This window comes from Mytilus edulis, chromosome 2 (genome assembly GCF_963676685.1).
Source record: "Mytilus edulis chromosome 2, xbMytEdul2.2, whole genome shotgun sequence".
Taxonomy (NCBI): Eukaryota; Metazoa; Mollusca; class Bivalvia; order Mytilida; family Mytilidae; genus Mytilus; species Mytilus edulis.
Genome location: NC_092345.1, coordinates 13652728 through 13673324, shown reverse-complemented (window position 1 = coordinate 13673324; position 20597 = coordinate 13652728). Strand labels below are relative to the sequence as shown.

Sequence of the window (20597 nt, the reverse complement as noted above, 5' to 3'; positions counted from 1 at the left end):
CAAATTTGGTATTCATGTTCAGACAAAAACAAATTGACCATTTATAATTTGTTGCAAGGATAGTTGATGTGCAGAAAGCATGGCACTTTTTCTTCATCTTTTAATTGAAGATTTGGAAAAAAGGAATAGTCTGCATTCATAATCTGATTTTACAACTAAATGCATGCAAGTTGACACTTAAGAGCAGAACATATCTGCTGAACACGTACCTTCGATCATATTCTAGAAAACCTCTATCATAATCTGGATACATTGACCTGCCATCAAAGAATGGTGGGCGTCCATCAAATTGACCTGAAAAACAATGATAGTTCTAAAATCCTATTCCAGTTTGAAACCTAAATGATTACACTTTATTTTTTTAAATTAATCTGCTTAAAAATTCCCATATTCAAAAATAATTTTGTTTTTTCAAGATTTATGTAAATCGTGGGTGGATATTACTTTTAAGTATATATAATTGAGGTCTAATAACATTTCCAAAAGCTATTTTTCATTTCTCAACATACAATAAGTTATATCTCAATGAAAGGAAACATGAATATCATATCTAGAAACTAGTGGAAGGAATAATAAAAACTTCTGAATATGGTTTAAGAACAGCTATATTCATTAATATGTACTGACCTGGATGAGGAGGTACAGGATAATTTTGCCAAGCCCTTGGATCTCTCTCATAGTCATGTTTACCATCATTATCTTGACTTTCTGTTCCTGAACCATGGCTATCATTGCGTCGTCTCACAGGGGGATACATCGGCATATCTAAATATAAACAAATATTTGTCACTGTATCGAGAAACAAATTTGTACACATCAAATTAAGCATACACCATTTTGTTTTTATAAAATAATAGAAGTGGTTGTCGTTCAGATCTGGAAATAAAACCCACTGAAAAATTATATGTTGAGTTAATCGTTGGACCCGCGAGGTGAAAGCAATAGAGCAACCTCTCCTTAAATATAGAATTTTGTTGTCAATTTGATTGTTATCATATTAAAATGGTATTAACATTATAATATTTTTCTTATGCAAGGCAAGAACAGAGCATGTATGAGATGAACTTTGGAACCCTTTCTTTCTAGTTTCAAGTATCATTACTACTGACACAAACAAAGTTTGGGAAAAATATTTTCCTAGTTTTTAGTTAATTTTCAAGCATTAAACTATAAATGTTTTTCATGCTTTCGCAGGTACAGGGAACTTTACAACAGCACACTAATTTGTTTTCAGATTCTTACTGGACATATCCATAGGGGGCCTAGGACCATAACCCATGAAAGGCATTGGTGGCCAAAATCCCCAAGGTGGTGGTGGTTGGCCTGGTCTCATCTGAGCTGGATGTGGCTGAGGTGACCCTGGTTGTTGTTGGGGCTGTGATCTTGGAGGCATCTGTTGATCAGATTGCTGTCGCTGGAAACGTGGCGGTACAGTTCTTGAAGATGTCTTGTTGGTCTAGAATATAAAATTATTCAATTCAAATTCATACAAACTAATAATAAACAAAACTGATGTTAAATATGTAATTTTGAACTTTGGTAATCTTTCAGTATGGTAAATGATGGATATCTCATCTTTGTCCAAACTATACATAATCATTATCATCTTAAAGATCAGCTGTGGCTATAAATAAAATGATTGGCTCTTTTCTATGACACTTGATTTTTAAATGTTAGTTGCTGCTCTTAACCATTGGTTTTCGTAACAAATAACTAATTTTTATATTTAAATAAAATTACTTACACCTTCTCCAGGGGAGAATTTATGTTGTTCTCTGCTGTATGAGCGTTCTCTGGAATCTTTCTCACTGCTTTCACTGGGAGTTCTACTTGATCTCCCCTCAGATTTAGTGTCAGATTCACACTCTTTGTCCTAAAAAAGACACACATGCCATTAAATCAAAGATAAGGGTTAAATGCTGAAACTCTATAAATTCTATCAGATCTTTCAGAATGGCGAATGATAAATATCTCGTCACTGAAGACTATGATTCATCATAATCATCATTAAGATCAAAATTTTGTCAAATCGTTACACGACTAACCCATTTTTTTTAAAATCATATCTTATTTATTTCTTCTTTTAATCACAAGGCTTATCTACACTTATTGTTTTACAAAATAATAAAATCTTCCAATTTACATTTCTATAATTGTTGGGCTGTTCCAAGAATAATTTCTCTACATATAAAAATTGCTGCAGATGGCTAGGTTTAGAATACATAACAGTATTATGTCCAAAATCTCCATTAAAGACCCATGTTCTTTCTGACCGTGATATAAATCCTCAACTTCATAATAATAAAACACCATTTGCAAGTGTTAGTGTTTTAATTTAAATATAAATTTCAAGTGTCAATATTTTACTTAAAATAATATTTTACTTAAAATACACATAATATTTCTGTGTATTATTTTAAAAATATTGGACAAAATAATTGTATTTTATTTTCCATGCAATTGAAGAGTCAAGACTAGCAACTTTAAAAGAATGAACCCTTACTGAATCGTCTTTCTTTTTCCCAGTCCTCTCATCAAGTTGTCTCAGCTTCTCAGCAGCTGCAGCTTTTCTGTCTTGTTCAATCTTCTTCTCTTCATCCTCCCTCCTTAATCTTGCTCTCTCTATAGCATCAGATTTTTCCTCTTTTCTTTGTTGTCTTTTTTGTCGCCACACTTCATCATCGTCTTCTACTGGTTTTTTTGTAGGTGTAACTGCAGGACTCATTGATGGGGGAGGCTGGGAAAATGGAGGACGCTTAAAATATAATAATTCAAAATTGATCCTTGACTTTCTTACTCTAAAACTAAACTATGATTAGTCTGAATATTTGATCATAACAGGTTTGATTTGTCTATACTTTGCTTAAAAAATTCAACAATATTCTTGTCCATAACTGTATATTTTAAAGAGCTACATGTATTTAAACGGCTTTATAATTTTGACAATTTTAAGATAAGCTACCTGATTAGGTGGTCCAGGAGGCATTCTGTAAGGTGGTGGATATGGAGGATGTCCTCTTGGTGGTGGTCCCATAAAATCGTAAGGATTCATTGGCCAGCGCTGAAATGAGAACAATTAAAAGTTTTATACACATTCCTTTTTGTGTGAAAAATTCCTAATGACAGGGTAATAGAGATCATTTGAATTAACTCATGGAAACTTTTTCAGATTAGGCACATAAATGCAAAAGAATACAAAGAACTTCAAAATAAAATTTTTATTAACTTGAGTGCAAAATAAAATAAGTAGGGGGTTTGAAGTCTCAAACTTACCCCATCCATTGGCGGTGGTGGCTGACCTCTGAATTGTGGCGGTATTTGTCCTTGACCCCATGCTTCTCTGGATTGTGGGGGACCATGATCATTCTATTTGTATAAACAATACTTTATATTTTAAGTTATAAGCCTTTACAAAAAATTGAAATAATAAGATAAAAATTGCAATTATTTTTTCTTCATATTTGTATTGCATGTAAGACCACAATTGAATAGGTGTATCAATATCAATATGTAAACCCATAAAAAAAACTCAATTTAATTCTATTATAAAAGAGCTAAAATACAAGTATCAATATGATGGGATTTCAATGTTTTTCTCAGAACTTTTCTACTATTTTCTCAGGATCATTCATCGAACTGTTAGATAAAGATAAGGCACATCATTTGTCAATTGATGAAAGCAACAAGTTACGACTATATATATGATTTGATGAGCCATTGACTGATGTTTTTATCACAATTATGTTTAAATATAACTGAATAAATCAAAATGTTGAAAGACAATCATTGTGGGACTACTTCAATTAATGACAGCATGCCCATGACTCAGCATGGCATAATAAAAGTGCTTCATCAAACAATCAATTATTAAAAAACTATTTGCCTTCTGAGAAAGATATTATATTTTAATGAAATAGTCCTCAAGTAATAAAATGAAATCCAAGTCATGCAAAGTATTCGAAATATAGATGTTAACATCCAGAATTAAACCTTTTTTTTTAAAACAATAGAAAATATCATTAGTTTATAGAAATGTTATTCATATAGTCAGGTAGGACAATAATACAAAGATTAAACATACATGCAAAATGTTCATTGATAAATCCAGAATATGTGCATTTGGAGATATGATTCTTACATGAAAAGCAAACATATATTCTATTTAACTTTACTTAAGTTTAGACCAGGAGGCAATTGTACATTACATATACATTATCAAATTGGGGTACCCATGAAATATTAAGCTTTGTACAAATACTTTGAGCTTTTACCAGATTAGCATTCAAGCAACACACATTTTGCAACAGACAAGTAAAAAATGGATCCCTTAAAGGTGGAGTTTGCAATAGTGATGAGAAAAATCTGATATATAAGCGTGGCCATACAGATGAAATGAATAAGTTAAGTCTTTGAAACACCTTCAATACTTTGGATGACAATAGAAATTTGAAGCACATGTTCTGGAGATACCTTAACATCTTCATTTTTTCCTTTCTCCTCTTCACTTGCCTTTGATGACTTCCTGGCTTTTCTCTCGCCTTTACCACTGAAATCAACATAATACATTAAACAATAAATCCTCCTTTTAAAGAATAGCATTTGAAAAATCTAAGTCACAACCACATCAGTCTTATAGAGATAAATGTGTATGGGCAACACATTTCACCGTTTCCGAATGCATTCTAGACCATGTTTTCAAGAGCATACATGTTAAAAAAAACATCCTCTAGTCTACAATGAGTAAAATCAATTTCCCACTACCATTCTAATTCTAAAGAAAGTTACATTATGCATTGTAGTCTATACAGGAAACATAAACCTTAGCATCTACAAAACCTCATTGATTATAAAAAAATTTGTTGTATTGACCATGGACGTAAACATTTCCTCAATTTCCTTCAGTGGTTGGAATCAATAAAATGAAGTTCTATTGACTACTTCAAATTATTTCACTGCTAATTATAATGAAGGTAACTGCTTAAGCAACAGCTTAAAACATTGTGGTGAAGTCCCTAATTCATAGATAGAAAGCCATCAGTTCGGTGAGTGATGAGAAAACTGTCATCCTAGCATCTATACTATGTTCCATCACTTCTCATCATGTGGCATGTAAACCATATTAAAGAACTGTTAATGCACAAATATGCCATTTTTAACATTATTGAAATCTCAATCCTTAAATTACCCAGACAATGTACATGCAGTTGCCTAACAGAGATATGAATTGTAATAATGATACATCTACAATGACTAAACTCACTCTTTATCTTCTCCTTCTTCGTCACTGAATACCAACTTCTCACTGTAAAAAGAATTTAAAAGATAAAGCTTTAATAAACTCATGTATTAAGCAATTGCAGGCATTTTTTCTGATGAACCCTTATATCAGTTGATAAAAAAAAAAAAAAATTGTAGTTAGTTTGATGAACTGAAAGATACCATTCAAAACTACAATCATGTTGCCTGAAACAGCTCAAGTGACTGAAAAAGTACAATAGACATGATAGAACCTCCATTTGTTGAACCCTTTACCAGAAACATGAATTTATTTCTATTTTACCCAACTTTGCATTATTATTTAATATCAATTTCACTTGAAGCTCATTAATCTTTCCAGATATTGATATTTATCTACCCTGAATATTTTATTTACTTACGAATAGTCAATTTCCTCATGAGCTCCTGCCCATCCATCCTCAGGGTCAATGCGCAATTTCTCAAAGTCTTTCAAATCCTTATCTGAAATAATTGCTGCCCTCTTGGGAGCATCATCACCACCATCTCCTGCAGGCCTTTGTTGTTGCATTGGATGTTGTGGTCTAAACCTTGAAGAACAAAACTTATACAATCAGTAAATATCTTTAGTGGAATGCCTACTTTATAGTGTGTGATGAAGCCTTCAATATCTAATATATCATATAAAGTTTGAAAGGAGATCTAGAATGCCTTTTTTTTCACAAACAATTCTTAAATTCATGTCAAATCACCTTCCTCTTATTCTAAGCAGAATTGCACTTTCCTTGAACAGACGATTACATCTTTTTTGTTTTAAATTCAACACATGGCTCACTCAGTGCTCAGATTGCAATAATCTATTGGTCAAAGTTCAATTAGGACCAAGTTTTTGCTTGTCCCTTTTTTTGCTATTTTGACGTCATAAAAAAGCCATTATTATCTGATGACATCACATACATGTAGGAGGAACACAATCTTTTTGCACAACAGAAAATGAAAGGTAAACATCATCTAAAACATTAGTTTTCCTGCCTGTGTAATACCGTGTCAACCCTGATTCCTGCACTGTTGGTAACTGGCAATAACAATGAGTTTTACAAGTAAAAACTAAAAATGAATTGGGATACAACCAAAAATGTGTAAAAATACATCCAATGACAGATTTTTTAAAACAAAAACATACCTAGCATCATATGGGAATCTTGGTGGCATGCCTTGATAATTTGGTGGATATCCTGGTGGAAATCTCCCATACATCTGAAGTTGAAATTATTTTAAAATTTATGTAGGCAACATTCAACATTACACTACTTCTGACTACAACTATTTCAACTTTCATAAAACCTGAAATCGGTAACAAACTGAACTGAAAAATATAGTTGACACTAGTTTCTTTTTCCAAAGCAGATCAGATACTTAATTCTGATGAATATTACAAGAAATTGTATTTTTCTGTTCACTAATACTTTACATCTGATTGTTTAACACTAGGATATGCTCCAGTTTGAAATGAATGATCAATTCTCATGATCATTTATCAGTGATTGTGGGTCACAAATACCTAAACATGCAGAAATGTAGTGGTCTATATAAATTAGTTGAGACTTGCATGGTTTTTAGAAAATTTTTACAATAAAAGGAACATACAAAAGGTGGCATCATTCTGTACTGTGGATGCATCCCCATAGGTGCCATTGGCATTCCTGGTCCTTGTGAAGGACCGGGCCCAGACCCAGGTCTAGGTGGCATTTGCTGGGTTTGGGTCTCCGAGGCACCACTGGTAATCTGGGGGCCATTCTGTTGTGTTTCTGTCTGGCTTGGCGAGGTCAAAGGTTGTGATGATGGTGTGTCTGTTTTTGGCTGCTGCTGTAGCATGACGCCACGACCGCCTCCTTCTTTCCAGCTCCCTACATCTAAAGGAAAAAAAATCATTTTGTATTACACATAAAGATTCAACTACAGATGTTTGCAAGAAAAGTTGATGAAATGATACCCTTTGTCTAATTTTCAATATTTAATGAGTCCACTTGTGGCTAAATATGTTTTGTTCCCATCCACAATTTTGTCGTAAGAAGCATTGTCTAAGTTTCATAATATTTGTCACTGAAGTAAGAGAACAGAAATCAGTTTTGGGACATACAAATGATAAGAGTAAAAAATTTAAACATTTGATACAAGAAAATCTTTGAGTGTATACTTGGTCGTTATTGTACTTTGTAGTTAAATAAGACAACTCACAACTCTTTTCTTGAATATTTTATGATTTACAAGACAATGAAGATTTACAATTCATTCCCAAATTTTCTAGAAAAGAGAACATAATGAATTTGTAGTCACCAGAACCACACTTTATTTCACTTTGATTAGCTTACTTTGTGGTCGCAAACTTGGCCCTGGTCCATATTGTGTATCCTTGTCTTCTTCCTTTTTGACATCTTTTGGTTTTTCTTCTCCAGCAGATTTTAGAGTTGGAAATTCGTCTTGAAATAATGGCGACTGTTGACCGACAACATTTTTGCCCCTTGCTGTGTCCCCAACAGTTACACTGCTCCATGATGGCTTGCCCCCTGATGCAGAACTGGATCCTGTCGGTGTAGGTGTTGGTGTACTTGTACTTGTTGTTGCCGTGCCCCCAGCAACAGTTGTCTGAAATTCAAATGCACCTTTCATAATTTATTCTGATAAAAGCCAAAGCGACTGATCAATTATCTAAATATGTTTGTTCCCATTAATTATCTAACCATGCTGAGCACAGCCTGGTGTAAATGCAGAGGTTAAACCCTTAACAGTTAGGGCAAGTTTGGACACAATATTCAAACTTGATACGGTCTGAATTTAGGTTGTGATCAAATTTTTTACATATGTTTCTGACACAAAATAAATGTGGTCAACGATCTAAAAAAATTTAAATAATGTGCAATACTGTGCAATTGTTCAATTAAAGATTTCTTGCTATTGCGCAAGACTGCAATTAGAGATTTCTTCTTGACAGTTAAAAAAAAAAAGTAATTTAAAAAATTTTGATGAAAATGTGTATAAAAAAGGTGAAAACTAGTGGAAAACTCCTTAAAAGCATGTTAACAACTGCAATATACATTTCAAAGCACTTGCTTGATAACTGTTGTACTAAGAAGTCATATACAAAATTGGTAGTATCTTTTTTTTCAAACTTTGGTGAAAAATTCTTAATGTCTCAGACATAAATGCACGAGGGGCATGGAAGGCACTTATATATAGACTGCACACACCATAATATAAAATTTACAAAAAAATTATCTTAGGAAAATGCAAAAAAAAACAGCTTATTTGTGTGCCTCCCATATCCCCACTTCATTGATAGTGATTCTAAATCACATTTTTTCTTTACAATCAATTATTAATTTACCTTGACAGTTTGCCCCGATGGTGCTGTTGTAGCCGGCTGCTGCGGCTGCTGTTGCTGCTGATTGGTGGTAGTGGTGGTGGTTGTAGTTGTTGTTGGTGTCTTCTTCTCGTCTTCCTTGTTGCCCCATCCTGCAAGCAATTAATATTTTTAGACCCAACTATGCACAAAAATATGTATGTAGAAGACCATTATTCCTGTAGCAAGATTACCAAATTATGGTAATCCACCTTAATTTACCACAAATTAGACGATAATTATATATTACAAGAAAAAATAGATGTCATTGCACTATGCTTGTTTATGTTTCAATCATAAGTTTTTTAACCAAGAAGAGAGCGCTCATTTTCAATTTCTAGAATTATTTCTCAAATTTGTATAATGCATTTTGATTAAAAACCAGATGCTCTGCCGGGCACAGCTTTATACGACCGCAGAGGTTGAACCCTGAACAATTGGACACAACATTTAAGCTTGATACAGCTCTAAATTTTAATCGTGAATAAATAGTTGACACAACATAGGTTTCTGACACAGAATGACCCAAGAACTTTAACTTAAAATTTTTAAATTGGACATTTACCTATTATGGTCCAATATCCAAAACCTAAATACATGGTTAGATTCAGCATATCATAGAACCCCAAGAATTCAATTTTTGATGAAATCAAATAATGTTCAATTTAAAACCCTTTAGACCTCAATGTGGACCAATTTGATAACTGGGCCCAAATATTAAAAATCTAAATACATGGTTAGATTCAGCATATTGAAGAACCCCATATATTCAATTTTTGTTGAAATCAAACAAAGTTTAATTTTGGACCCCGATTTGGACCAACTTGAAAACTGGGCCCATAAAAAAAATCTAAGTACATGTTTAGATTCAGCATATCAAAGAATTCATTTTTTGTTAAAATCATACTTATTTTAATTTTGGACCTTAATGTAGACCAATTTGAAAACAGGACCAAAAATTAAGATTCTAAATACATAGTTGGATTTGGATTTATGTTAAAATTTCAAAGATTACTGTTTACTTATACTAAAGTTATTGTGCAAAAACTAATTCCTAAACTGTTGGGACCAAAACTACCAAAATCAATCCCAACCTTCCTTTTATGGTCATAAACCTTGTGTTTAAATTTCATAGATTTCTATTTACTTTTACTAAGGTTATAGTGCGAAAACCAAATGTCTTCAGACGACGCCGACACCAACGTCATACCAATATACGACCAAAAGATTTTCAATGTTTACGGTTGTATAAAATTTACAGATGATATATCAAACAACAATTTTACTTCTCTTAGCATTGCGCATGCATTAGAATTTTAACTCTGAAATGCAATTATTTTTAACATTTCCGAGTAGCCTCAGTCCCTGATGTTTTCAATTAGCCAAAAGTAGTTCAAATATGTTGGTCAACATTTTTAACTTGAAAACACCATTATTACTTTCATAGTCGACTTTATTTGTAATATCTGTTACATATAAATATGGAATTTTGTACTTTAAAAGAGCAACATAAGTCGTAAGACCTTTTAAATTTTTCTTTCAATTTAAAATTTTATGCTCTGTAACTGTCACTTATGTACATGTAGAAAAAAGGAAAAGAAAAGAGATATTTGTAAAGTGAAAGGTTTATTGTTATAGATTTACTTACCTGATCCTCCAGTTGGTACTAAATTAACGTTCGGATCGTTTCCTAGATTTTCACTTTTCAAACTTGGTAAATTAGCCGGAGGCGGCATACGCCGCACATTACCCACTTTTCCCAAGCTTTGTAACCCATGCTGTCGTGGTACTGCAATGGAAAAATATTTCTTTGATGTGTTTCAATCTGGTTCACATTTTTTTTTTATTGTATCTCTGGACGTTAAGTAAAGTGCAAGATGTACCATTTTTCAAAATTCAGATTCAGATTAAGAAATTTCTAAAAGAATTTGAAATACCATATAGTTATGTCCTAGTTTGCCTATTAAGGAAAGGGTGTAATGACAAGAAAACATACATGTATAGTAGACATTTTTTCACTGGATCAAGTTAAATGAAGCAAAACTAGCCATATAATTATAATAATAAACTGTTCTTACCTGAATTTTTTGCTGGTGCAGTAGGTTTCCCTTGAAAATAATTATTTAAGTTGATTGCAGTGAACTTGCCCTTGCTCTTGTCATTCTTTCCTCCTATCCCCGAGAACGATGACATTTTGCCTGACAATTCATTGAAGATCTTCAGTCACCGTACCCTATGAACGAACCGTGTGATCTAACAAAGAGAAAAATTATTGCGTGAACTTTTGACATCATACAGCAATCAGTTTTCCATTGTGGCTTCAGATATATTCTATTATGTCAAAATTTTACGGGAACTTTTGTGATAACCAGTAACGGCGATCAAATAGCGATAAGGTGTGTTGATCTCAAATTTAATCAAATTGAAATAAATCTAGCTCAGCATCCTTTGCATTCTATTTGGTTCAACAATATTTTGTAGCATAATTTGTTTCCACATTCAAAATAAGTCTTTTATAAGAAGGCTTGCACGAAATCACTGGACATCTGAAGAACTCTCAAAACAGCAATTTTGGCACCAATTACAAAAGATCTTTGAGTGAAACCATACATTCAAAAGATTTTATAAAATAAAAAAAATTTTATGAATTTGTCCACACAATATTATCTGATCATTTGTTTTATCAGTTGAAAGAAGTGAAGTCAAAAGTCTTTGGTGCGTTGATACACCAGACAGCAGTCGGGATCCTGTCTAAAAAATTTATTAACTCCTTTTCTAAAATGCAATTTTAAGCTTAACTGGTCATCTGACTAAATGTCAGTCATAAACCAGGAATGGTGCACAGACTTAAAGACTTCTTAAAAGAATGGTTATAGTAAATGCAATCAAAATTGAAAGCAATCAAGACAATGGGCCTGTATGAAATTGTTAACAGTTAGGTGCCGGGTCTTCAACTTTTGATCCCTTATTTAAAAAAATATATGTTCACAGCGAACGCACTATATTAGCCATAAAATAAAAATTTTATACATCAAATGTTGCTGTCTCAGTGTCTGGTATGCACACTGTTCGTCTGAAGACACAATAGACGATCGGCGGACATGTTTTCACAAGAGTCGTAATTACAAATTATAACAAAGTCTGATGACCAATTTGAATATTTCTTATAGCTTTGAATGTGCATTGACAACTTTTTTCATTCTTAATATTCTGAACTTTTTACTCATGCGTCTACAACAAATTTTGCATGAGTGCATATCGTAGAAAGGGAATAATGATTCATTATCATGGAGGCAACAAAGATGCATCCAGTGCATCTGAACGGAAAATGTACCAAACATGCATTTTTGGGCTACTTACACGGGTCCGTTCTAGTGGGTGATGTTTTAAAGAGATAAACAATCCTTAAGGATTCTCCTAAATTAACGGATGGTTGTTGATAATGCGTGGATTGATTATTTGGTAGCGTCAAAATTGATCTACCAAAATGGCGAACACTATGAATATGTAAATGAGCGTGATGTCATTACCCACAATCCAAATGGTTTTCAAAGTTATTTCCCCTCTTGCACTCACTGCTTACTTTCCAAAAAACTGTCTAATTATCGATTATATGATATCGAGAATAATATATTTCCTTTATATTATAATTTTCTCAGTTGATATGCACTGTCAATAATTAAGATCTCATAAGTACAATAAGCTTACAAGATTCTGGAGGGGCCGATCCTAGATTTTGGAAAGTACTATGATGTAATAATTTTTTGGACCTTTTTTGGCTAAAAGACATAAAATAAGAGTAAATAAAATGCGCTTTTTTGACGGATCTTGACGTGGGGGTGGGGGGAGTTATTTTCTTTGATGGTTTATCACGATTTTTGGCTGTTCAAATGGAGCTATTTTACTTCATTTCAGAGACACAATTTTCAAACCTTAAAATGAAAATGCATACTTAACAAAACTTTAATTATCAAATTCAAATTATTATAGCGTAACACAGTTTATTTACACTGAAAGTTTTATTCGGTTAGGCTTTGTCAAATGCTAAAGGGATTTTTCTGTGCCTGGTCGAATCCCATCTATTAACACTTATATGCATTCAATATTCAAGAGAAAGGAAGAAAGACCATTCACAATTCAAGTTGTCTTATATTTGTTTTTCTCTTTTTTAATTAAATTAAAAAAAATAATAAACCTTTCAAATGTACAGTTCATAAGATAAAAAATATTCCCTATGGACTGACACCTCCCCCCTTTTTTGTGCTCTCTATGTTTAACCCTCGAATTAAGCTTTCCAATGTAATTAAAATTAAAACCTTGCTTTCTAACCAAATCTATTCATGTACCGGATCGGCAACTTTCTTTATTTAATACGAAAATCTACAGTGCCGTTATACACATGCATGTTAATTGTTTGCTTGGAGTCCCTTCCCGAAAAGAAAGAATTAGCCCAACTCCAAGATACTATATTCCTGCATCACGTGATTTTTACCACGTGGAGCTTGGATTTGAAAAAATACCGAATATGGAAAGAACATAAAGTCCGAAGGCACAAATAAGAAAAAAGAAAGTTTGGGGTTTTTTTTGGCAAAGGGTGCCGGGGTAATTCTCTCGGTGTTCAAAATATACATGAAATATTTGCCACTGCCCCTTTTCTGTTCTATGAATTTTGACCCTGAGTTTTCTATCTGTTACGGCAACATTCTGATTTTTATGTAGATGTATGTGTAGCATAGAGAGACTACACAAGCTGCTTTCCGTCCGATGATTGCAGGCGCGTAGCTACATTTACGTCAAAGCGCCCGGGCGTACACTTGAATTTTGGTAAAAAGAATATTTTCATCCGCTCAATACAATAAGAAGAACTGGTTAAAGTCAATTTATAAGCCTTGCATATCTTTCTTCAGTGGCTTGTATAATTGCAAATAAAAGTGACGAAATTTAATTTTCAATCAAAAGGTATCGTATTATTCATTTGTTCATTTTCTGTCAAAGTCTGAATCTACTGTGTATTCTAAGTACTTTCCCTTTGTTTAAAGCTATTCATTACCTGTTTAGATTTGCATTTTTGTCGAGTCTGCAACTTTTTAGTCTCGAAAGCGAGACATAGCAATCCTAAATTTCTGGTAGCGTCAACATCTTGGTTCAGCATGTTGTGAAAAGTTTTTTTTAGATATCAATGACTGCCAACTATCCATGAAATTTTACGGCAGTTGGATATATATTTAATTTTACCGTATTTACTGATGAAAGGAATTTCTTTTTGCAGTTAACAAGTAGATACAGTCAGGGTTTTTTGCTACACATCAATTACATTGTCTAACCTTCATCGAATTTTATGAAACTTAACAGAAGCTTTTTTATGATTAATGTCTGAACCAAAATTTTAAAAGTGTTTTTGTTTTAATTTTTCAGTTTACGGACTTATCTTTTCGCAACTAACAGACGATCTGTTTAATACTTTAAATGATTATTTTTTAAACCTTCATAGATTGCCACGAAACTTTGGCAGAAGAAGATCATGAAAAAATATCTAAAGAAAATGTTTAATATTCTTAAATCCTGGAATAGACTGATAAATGGATTATTTTTTGCGGAAGCAATCATAAGCTTAGGCGAGATCTAGGGTTCAACGGAAACCTTTACGAATTTTCATAAGACACCCGAAAACTATCAAAATTAATTATTTCATGTCCATTAACGAAATTTGCACATGAAAAGGGGTCTTGATTGAGTGATTGCTTTACCCCATGACTCCTTTTAAACATATTTAGAGTAACTGGTTTGGACATTTTCTCTAAATCCAAATCAACACAATGAATAAATTAAACATAAAAGATAAACAAAATAGACTCTAAAGTATGTTGCTATTGGTGAGTTTTTATTGACAGAAATGGTATCTCATTCTTGATAACTCGTTCACTTCAGAGGGGCTTTGCCCCTCGAACCCACTACAAACAGGTGATATGACCTGGACACGATGGGGCCCGCAGACCCCTTGCCGAGGTTCGGGCGTACACTTAAAAGATCTTAAAAATGGCCTAGCTACGCCACTGCATGGATTGTTCACCTGTTCCATGTTTTAAGGCGACACAGGGCAGAAAAAGCCATGATTTCTAACAACTGCAAGTCCGAACTGGCAAGGCTAACAGAAGCAATAGTATTCAGTGTGCTGTATTTGGGTATAGAATTGCATGACATTGCGTTTGAATGCTTGCTCTATCGAATATTTTCGTGGCAAAAATTTGGTTGATTATATAGGGAATCATTGAAGCATGACTGGGGCGCCCACCCCTTTAGGTCAGTCAGCGCCCCCCCCCCCCCTGTAGGAAAAGTTCTGGATCCGCCACTGTTAATAATGATTCTATATAATGTGGTCCATAAACGGTAATGTTTATACGGGTTGTTCTGTAATATATATAGGCCCGTAGTTAAGTGCTGATGATCTATATAATAAGTTATCAATTAGTGATCTGCAGACTAATTATAAGGTAAACATTTTCATGATATTTCTGGTTTCTTAATCAATACCAATAAGGGACAACTGGTTTGTTTATAATAGGGGAATATATACATATAGGTGGATCCAGGGGGTGGTGGGGGAAAATGGTTGATTATATAGGGAATCACTGAAGCATGACTGGTGCCCCCTTTTAGGTCAGTAAATAAAAAGTACTGGATCCGCCACTGAGATACAAATTGTCATCTGGCACCTTGGTTCGTCTGATAACACAGTGTAACCAATGTAACCATTAGGTCAATGGAGGTTACAAATGTACCAGGATTTGCGAATTTTTGAATATGATGATTTATGATAGTTTGTGTGAGTGTAACCAATGTAACCAATGTAACCATTATGTCAATGGGGGTTACAAAACAAGGTAACTGAGTTATGGTGCGAATTTTGTGCCTTATTATATATGTATCATCATGGACGTATTCACAGGCACTTGTCTCAGAAAAATATATACCTTATTATAATATAAAGGTATATATGAAATTCTTTTCTGAGACAAGTGCCTGTGGACGTATTATATTATGTTAATACTTTCATGGTTACATCGACGCCTCTGCGTCGTTTGGACGATTGGAAGTCGGGGTGACCATATATACTTTAAACTGCAGACCACCATTTAAGCCATTTTAAGCATTATAATAATAAGATTAAACAGATATTTTTAATCATAAAAGATAACATGTTTGCAGTCGTATAAACTGTGTATTAATCGACAAACATTTCCATAATTTCAACTAGTTATTATTGTTCAGTCTTGTGGCTATTGATTGACCACACACTGACGCCAGTTCTGGCACCATGTAGTTCTATAATACGCCAATCCATCTTAATCCCTCTTAATCATCCATATATAATTGTCTAATTTTTATCCGACGAAAACTAGCATTTACTGGATATGAATTTTTAATTGCATGCACATATCCTCCTTGCCTGGCGACGAATATTCACTTTGTTTCATTTGCAAATGATGCTGTTACTTGAACGAATTGAAACACCTTACAATACGTACACTACCTGCAGGAGCTACAGGACGGATACCCCCAAATGAAGCAGGAATTGTTGTCTATTTTAGAACACATAAGTTAACCCCGTTTTTTGTTGGGGTTCGTGTTGCTCAATCTATAGTTTTCTAGACTGATGTTTAAATAGTTTGTCTTTTCATCCTTTGTATCCATGTTGTCTGTTTTCTTCCAGTCGTGGTATTTGATTGTCATTTGGTATCTTTTAACACTTTTTCTTTCTGTAATGTAATTTTGGGCTATAACAAAGACTCTGGGTTTGGGCTCCATCGCAATTTTATCTTTGTGCTACATGCTCCACATAACAGGCTAAGTAAGAAAGTCGTAAAACACTTGAAAAAGGTCACAGGACAGAAAATCTCAATTAATGCGCTTGTAATTTTTTGAATGCAATTTATTTTTTTCAAATATATTAATTTTATACAGTTTAGAAAACTGTTCATTGCTTTTGTGCCTTTTTTGTAAATGTTTGTTTTGAGATTGTATCACAGTGATGACTGTTGTAACCATATTTTTACCGATTATGTCTGTTTTGTTCACGCATTGTTGTAAAAATAACGGAATTTGATGCGACTGTCATACGGTTATATATAGGGTTAGCACTATAAAATCAGATTCAATTCACCATTTTCTACATTTGAAAATGCCTGTACCAAGTGCCATTTGATTGGGGACTTTCCGCTTTGAATTTTCCTCGGAGTTCAGTATTTTTGTGATTTTACCTTTTATGTTTTATAATTATACATTTATGGGCTACGGGCTCCTCTAAGAGATCATCATTCTTCAATAAAAGCTAGGGCGCCCAGCTACGTTGGTAGGGAATCGGGCTCAAGCTTTGTTAGTTACTAAGGAACTGTGGCGCCTGCGCTATCATTTATATATTATTACTACTTACATGATCTTCAAGATATATCCAGTGTTAAATGTTTACCATTTTTCACTTATAATAAACACTCGTATATCCAGTTGTGTTTTGATGTAATAATGTAGTGTGATCGACATCTAGTCAACAAATTCGATCAAATAGTATAGGGACCGTATTTGCTCCATGTTGCAGACTTGGCTGTTGACTTTTTCATGTGCCCGTGGAAATTGCACGCCAAGTATATTTTACATCAAATCCATTCTTTTCAATTAATATACCTTAATACAGATGATCATTTGCAATACTAATTTATCTTTATAAAACATTAAGGGATGGATAACTTGTGTTTAAACTCCAGTGGCAAATATTACACGAATATCAGGACAAAATCATGTTGATTTGATATCAATATAAATCCTAGTGTGTTAGATTGGCACACTGAGTTAAATTTGTATAAGCTAGTCATTAAATATCACATGAATATAAAGAAATGAGAATATGTTGTTTTGAAATGAATATAAGTATTACTGTGTATCAGATTGACAAACTGAGCTGAATTTGTAATAGCTGGTTACCTGGTAACTACCAAATATCACTTGAATATAAAGAAATGAGAACATGTTGTTTTAATATGAATATTAGCATTACTGTGTATCAGATTGACAAACTGAGCTGAATTTGTAATAGCTGGTTACCTGGTAACTACCAAATATCACTTGAATATAAAGAAATGAGAACATGTTGTTTTGAAATGAATATTAGCATTACTGTGTACAATGTATCAGATTGACAAACTGAGCTGAATATTTAATGTGCTTGTAAAAAGGAAATAGTCCACAGGGAGACATGACACCTTACCAAATACATTATTCTAACTCCTAGAGGACCTGTCTTTGCTTATATGTGACCTATTTGAGAAGCAATAAAATAACTATATACTTTGTTTATAGAAAATATAAGACAACTCTGTCATATATTAACAAGAATGTGTCCTCAGTACACGAATGCCCCACTCGCACTATCATTTTCCATATTCGGTGGACCGTGAAATTGGGGTAAAAACTCTAATTTGGCATTAAAATTAGAAAGATCATATCATAGGGAACATGTGTACAAAGTTTGAAGTCGATTGGACTTCAACTTCATCAAAAACTACCTTGACCAAAAACTTTAACCAAGTTTTTATATATGAAGAATATCTTTAGTGATAAACATAAATCTTAAACCTTTTATCATTAATTAAAATGCTTCTGTATTAAACTTTTTAAAGTTCAACTGAGGCTTTTAACTTTCCTAATTTGACTAACTACATTACCTTCACAAATCATTTCTAATGAATTCTAAATTTGAAAATCGTTGTTTGATATAACAAGATCCCTTGGACATTCTGGTTTTCAAAAGTAATTGGCCAGTAAATAAATCTGTGTATAGCATTCTGTTTAATTTTTTTTATTTTTCACAATATAGCAATGCTATCTTTTACATTGCACACATTTCAATAGCACAATTATCAATAGTAGCACACACATATTCACACGAATTCTAGCATCTAAACATTTGCTTGCAGATGTAAATAAGAATTTCTTCACCCACATAATAAATTTGACAGCTGACAAATTGGTCAAAACAAGAAAATCATCAGAAGCTAAATAAAAATTATGTCACTTTTTAAATTTTTGTTAAAATCAAAATATCTCAAAAAAAGATTTGAGTAAAGTTTTTTTTTTTAGAAAAGCTATCCTGACCCAAAAACCCATAGTTGAACAGTTACAGGAAACATGTGGTTTATGCGTAAGTTTCAATAGTAAAAGACAGAACTTGATTAGGTTTTGGAGATAATTATTTTTTATATGGTAATCTGTAAACACCATTTAGAATTAGTTAAAAGTTATTATATACTTGGCATATCTCATTTCTATTTCACCTTTATTTTTCACTAGATAAAATGCTTGCCCAGCCCATTCAACAGTATTTTCCATTGCCCCTGTCTTCAATTAGTTATGGATTCTAATCAACCATTACAATATAGCTTCAACATACTCAGGGGCAAATTCAGGTAAGGGCCAAGTGGGCATGCATAATAATTCACTCTGATAAAAATAAAAAAAGAGTTGTCAATTATTCAAATTGCTAGATTCAGTTATTTTTACGCCCTCCCCTCCCATTCTTCCTTTAACCCCGGATCAGCCCTTGATCATTATCAGTGTTGTCACATGTTATTTAATGAGCACCAATTTAGTACTACATGTATATGTGTATTAACAGTAGCAAAATAGAAAAAGACAACAAAAGAAAGATAAAAACCCTTCACCCTTAGATTATTAGGAAAAAAGTAAAAGTAAGGAAAAAAAAAGAAAATATGAGTATGATTGAATAATACTTGGCCTATTTAAACCACAACTAAGTGAGTACACAAACTTTGAAGATTTAAGCAAAACCAAAGGCATTGCTGTAGAGTGTGACATAGTTTTAGAAACTGTAGGATAAATATAATACATAAATATTATATTGGATTGAAATTCAAATTGTATTCAATAAAATTGACTGCTGTCACATAGATATGTCTTGCCTGTCACCATAAAAATCAGAAAACGACAATCTGATGGACAGCTACATAGCTTTTTTAATAATTCAGTTGCTGGACAACAATCAAGTGAACAGGGCCACAAACATGTAGACAAACCGAGATGTTCAGACAGTAAGAAAATTTCTAATTAGTTTAAATTCACAGGACCATGTACTAATGGACAAGGGCCAACATAGTTGTCAAACAGATATTAACTGATATATTAAATATCATTGGTCTATCACAAGTGTCACACTGACTTGAGCAGAAAACAAATATACCATTTTTAAAAATCTAATTCATATACTTATACAATGTATAAAGGAAGAATCATGTTTGATGCATCTGTAACAATTTAAATTTGCATATTTTTTCCACTCTAGAAAGTCTTGTGAATAACTAGCCAGCAAAAATTAGCTGGTTAAAAATACTGCAGATTCACATATATTTTCGGGGGTACAAATATTTTATGAATTAAGGAAAAATTGTATTTTCTTCAATATTAGATTTCATGGTTTTACTAAAGTTTAAATACAAGTCAGAAAAGTTTAAATACAAATCAGAAAAGTTTAAATACAAGTCAGAAAAGTTTAAATACAAGTCAGAAAAGTTGTACTTTGTTCCAACATTTAAATTCATTGTTCATATTAACTCTCAAAATTCATACCACAAATAAAAATGGATCCACTGAAACTTATGACCACTTGAGCAATACTGATTGATTTTATCATTAATTCTGGTTATGTGCTTCATGTGTATGACAAAAATATAAAATGATGTAAAAATTCTAAATTCTATCTACAAAAATGTCATTCAAGTCTTTCTTTATAAGGCACTAATATTTGCCATTTAACAGTTGACAACACAAAAGAATGTGGTAAAGGTTCTACAGCAACAAGCAACATTATCATAAATTCTTGTCTGAAAAAAGAAAACAATTAGTCTGCTGGTATCTTAAGTTTTACAATAAATATATAAAGACAATTTTTCCTTGT

At 32.8% G+C, this 20597-nt stretch overlaps 1 protein-coding gene across 18 annotated transcripts in view; it reads right to left on the bottom strand.

Annotated features, from left to right (window-relative positions):
* The window catches only part of LOC139511526 (protein PRRC2C-like), a 48495-nt gene extending 36311 nt beyond the window's left edge, over positions 1-12184 (bottom strand). For 4 of the 18 annotated variants that reach the window (XM_071298319.1, XM_071298320.1, XM_071298330.1 and 1 more), the window contains exons 1-17: positions 11996-12168; positions 10714-10888; positions 10284-10424; positions 8621-8748; positions 7608-7881; positions 6883-7148; positions 6419-6492; positions 5658-5825; positions 5261-5302; positions 4471-4546; positions 3274-3366; positions 2963-3061; positions 2504-2755; positions 1745-1873; positions 1243-1456; positions 628-765; positions 210-294 (exon numbers count right to left, since the gene is read on the bottom strand). In XM_071298319.1, the coding sequence (XP_071154420.1) occupies positions 210-294; positions 628-765; positions 1243-1456; positions 1745-1873; positions 2504-2755; positions 2963-3061; positions 3274-3366; positions 4471-4546; positions 5261-5302; positions 5658-5825; positions 6419-6492; positions 6883-7148; positions 7608-7881; positions 8621-8748; positions 10284-10424; positions 10714-10828 (2294 nt within the window). In that variant the 5' untranslated portion in view covers positions 10829-10888; positions 11996-12168. Of the gene's footprint in view, positions 1-209; positions 295-627; positions 766-1242; positions 1457-1744; positions 1874-2503; positions 2756-2962; positions 3062-3273; positions 3367-4470; positions 4547-5260; positions 5303-5657; positions 5826-6418; positions 6493-6882; positions 7149-7607; positions 7882-8620; positions 8749-10283; positions 10425-10713; positions 10889-11995 lie in introns of all 18 variants that reach the window. The other 14 variants (XM_071298325.1, XM_071298333.1, XM_071298326.1 and 11 more) reach the window with 6 other exon arrangements.
* Positions 12185-20597: the final 8413 nt, after the last annotated feature.